The following is a 3,566-nucleotide window of genomic DNA, read 5'->3' as shown; positions in this document are numbered from 1 at the left end:
AATAAATAAATGTTTTATATTGTTATACAGTTACATTGATTTATTTCTGTATTTCTGTGTCTGGATGTTAACGAGGTGGGAGGTCCTAACCTCAGCCCTCTTTAGTTTTAAATTTATACGTATTTAGATATTCATTAATTATTTATACTTAAAGAAAAAGGTGGAAAATTTTAGAAGGAAATGCAATAGTACAGAGCAGAGCAGTGCAGTAAAAGGAGAAGTTGCAGCGTCTCGTCATGGCGATGTCCGGGCAGATTAACCCATCGATTACAACAGTTACCATGTCTCGTGTGAGCTGCTGGATGAAGAACAGCGTCTTGTTGAGCAGACAGAGGCCGGTGACGGCGTCGCCGTCGAAGCTCTCTCCCTCCGGACTGAGGTCGTCCAGGTCTCCGAGCCTCTCGGCGCCGGGACACAGGTACCCGCTGAAGCTGAGGGACTGCACGCCGAGGCGCTCCGCAGAGTCCTGCCTGGTGCACAGGAACTTCACCATCAGGAACTGGGAACACACGGAGACGGAGGACACACGAGCGGTGCGGTTATTTGACAATGACAGAAAAATAAGCTTTTTTTTTTACATGGTTCATACGCATTTTAACAAGACATTTCCAGGACTTTTCCAGGCAAATTTTAAAAGACCATCGATACTCCTTATCAGTTATTTTTTATTACTACGTAATCATTTTTTAATGCTATTTATTTCAGCACAGGATTAGAGCTGAAAGTTTAGATATAATTTAGGGACTGTTCGTTATTTATAGGGGGGCATACAGCTTTATATACACAAAAGGGTCTTTTTTTTTTACTTTTTAGTAATTTAGTAATTTTTTTCAGTGACTTTTAAAGAAAATATGCCTTCCAAACACACATATTTTCTTGAAAAATAAATACTTTTTTTCCTCTTTTTTTCTTTTAAACATTTTTGGTGGGTTGTAAAGAAAAAGAGTGGCAACTTTTTTTCTTTCAAAAACTTTTTGGGTGATTTTTGAAGATGATATGACCAACAGGCCATTTTTAAATCATCAAAAATGTCACCATTTATCAAAGCCAGAAACTGTAAAAACAGAAATTATCATTGGATTTTCAAATGTTAAACGCTCCTTGAGCACATCATGTGTTATTATACAGGTTTGAGAAACAAAATTCCCAAACTTTCAGGATATATTTAGTTTTCCACATTTTGCTTTTCAGGCCTGAACCACTGCAGTTTGCAAATTCCATGACTTTTCCAGGTTTTTCATGACCGTACGAAGCCTGTTAGAGGAAGAATGCACCTTTGCGACGCGACACTGCTGCAGTTTGATCTCCACGTCGTTCCAGTCGTCCTCCAGCTCGAACCAGCCAATCGGCTCGTCCTCTGACTGCGACGGCGTCTTCACGCTGCGGGTCAGGTGACAGCATCAGTCACATGAAACAAACTCACTTTTCTGTTTGCAAAACGTCGAGCAGCATGCACTTAGGGAAGCTTACTTGTCCTGCACAAACTCTTTGTAGTCTTTGTAGTCCCAGGCGTCAAACTTTTTGAACCTCTTGAAATGTTTCTCTGCATCAAAAGGGTCGTCGTCCTTGTACGCGAAAACCAAACCGCACTTTGCTCCGATGGCTCCTTTTCGCACCTGATTTCAAAAACCAGAGAGGAAGTGTCATCAGTCACAGGAACCGTCTCCGTCTGTGTTTGGTTTGATCAACATTATCACTGAAAAATGTGAAATCCTCACTTTGATCTTCATCTGAGTGACCTGGAAGTTACTCTGGTCCTCAGTCGACAGGATGACGCTGGCTCTCTTCCTGCCGCTTTCAGTGAGAAAACCTGCAGAGCGACAAAATCATTCAGTGAATACACGTTTATTTTTAGTTTAAGAAGTGAGGGATGGGAACTGAGTACCCGTCGCAAAATGTCTGATCTGTTGGATTAGTGTCAGAACCTATGTTTATTTTTCGTCTTCATTAACTCTTCGTTATTTATGAGGGGGGAGAGGGTGATGGGGAGGCCCTTTTTTTCTTAGACAAAGGCAGATATTTAAAGAAAACATGCCTTCCAAAAAAAGTCTTTTTTTTTTTTAGAGAAAAAAATTATTTTTGGCCATTTTCAAAGAAAATGTTTTGATGATTCATGTTTCCTTAATTTTTTTTTCGGTTTTTTAAAAAAAAAAATTGGGTTACTTTTTTTTTATAGAATTTCTGTTGATTTTTATAAAATCTTTCCTTTAATTTTTTAAAATTGTACCATCATCATTACTGACCGTTTTTATTTTTGAATAAAATATTTTGGCAATTTTATTTTTCTTAAAGAATTTTAGATGACTTTAGGAGACATTTTTTATTTGATGAACTGCAGGTGTGAAGGGTGTGTTTTCTTTAAAAATGAAAAAAAAAACAAAATGTAAAAACTGTAAAAACAAAATTTTTCATTGGTCTTTGAACAGATCATGTGTTATTGTTTAGGTAAATTGTCAGGGTATATTTAGTGTTTCAAAACTTTTCTGGGCCTGTAAATTGCTATTTGCAAATTCCATGACTATTCCAGGTTTTTCATGACTGTACAAACCCTGAATAAAATCACATCAGTCCCCATCCCCGCCTCGGTATGAACTTGATGTTGTTTCGTCTGTGAATAAGGACGTGGTCGTACCGTCTCCGGTGGAGGACTCTGTGAGCATGTTCTCCGGTCCGGACTTCTCTTCTTTACTCTTCACATCACAGGCCTGCAGGTGTAACTGGAGAGGCTTCCCTGTAATCACACAAAGCATTAAGACACCAGTTCATCACGCGATCACTTTCCATGCAGCTTCGCTCCTGCAGTGGGAGGCAGAGCGCCGCCTCCTCCGCCTCCGACTGCAGCATAATGATCAGCTCTCTAACAGCACCACTAATGGATCTCCTCCCCGTGCGCTCGGCACTTTCCCTCCGCGTCTACGGTTTCAGACGGCCTCATGTCAGTGAGAGTAAAGTGGTCACGTTACCGTTGCGATTTAGTAGTCGCAGCCTGACGGCGGCCATGGACACGATGAGGGAGGAGGCCTTGTACTCGGCCTCCAGACGATCGCTGATGCAGGACAGAGCCTGGAGCACTTTGGCCACGCTGCCTCTGGCCAGAGCGAAGGCCAGGAGGGTCAGCTCTGCGTCAGGACTCACGCAGCAGCTACACGGCGACAAAGACACAAACACAGGTTAGTTTTAGTCACATGATTGTTGAAGTCTCTATTTCAGAAAGTTAGAGAGACGTTTTGGACAAGTAAGTATATTCTCATGCATCGTCTAACAAAAGATCCCTCACATCGTAAAGGTTAGGTTTACAGTTTTTCAAATCTTATCTCATGAGCTTCATCTGAGGATGAGGACAAATAACTTTTGGATTTTGAAAATGTCTACAAGGAGACACAAAAGACCACTCAGAGAGGCAGCAGAGTAACAAAAAGACACAAACAGCTACAAAGAGACACAAAACCAACCCGGAGGACTCAAAACAACAAAAATGAATCAAAACAACCACGAAGAGAAACTATCATAAAAGAACTCAAAACAACTACAGAGACATTTAAAATGTCTATAAGAAGACTTAAAAC

General features: G+C 40.7%; 1 protein-coding gene across 1 annotated transcript; it reads right to left on the bottom strand.

Annotated features, from left to right (window-relative positions):
• Positions 1-148: 148 nt before the first annotated feature.
• Positions 149-3,282, bottom strand: LOC121966410 (zinc finger ZZ-type and EF-hand domain-containing protein 1-like). The gene is made up of 6 exons (XM_042516507.1): positions 2,964-3,282; positions 2,633-2,731; positions 1,719-1,810; positions 1,471-1,616; positions 1,275-1,380; positions 149-499 (listed from the first exon to the last, which is right to left on the bottom strand). Exons 1-6 carry the CDS (start codon positions 2,998-3,000, stop codon positions 149-151), a joined length of 831 nt encoding a protein of 276 aa, XP_042372441.1. The 5' UTR covers positions 3,001-3,282.
• Positions 3,283-3,566: the final 284 nt, after the last annotated feature.

The sequence above is a fragment of the Plectropomus leopardus genome, unplaced genomic scaffold (assembly GCF_008729295.1).
Source record: "Plectropomus leopardus isolate mb unplaced genomic scaffold, YSFRI_Pleo_2.0 unplaced_scaffold24424, whole genome shotgun sequence".
NCBI lineage: Eukaryota > Metazoa > Chordata > Actinopteri > Perciformes > Serranidae > Plectropomus > Plectropomus leopardus.
Note: the sequence above shows the minus strand (reverse complement) of the source record. Positions and strands in the feature narration are given on the sequence as shown.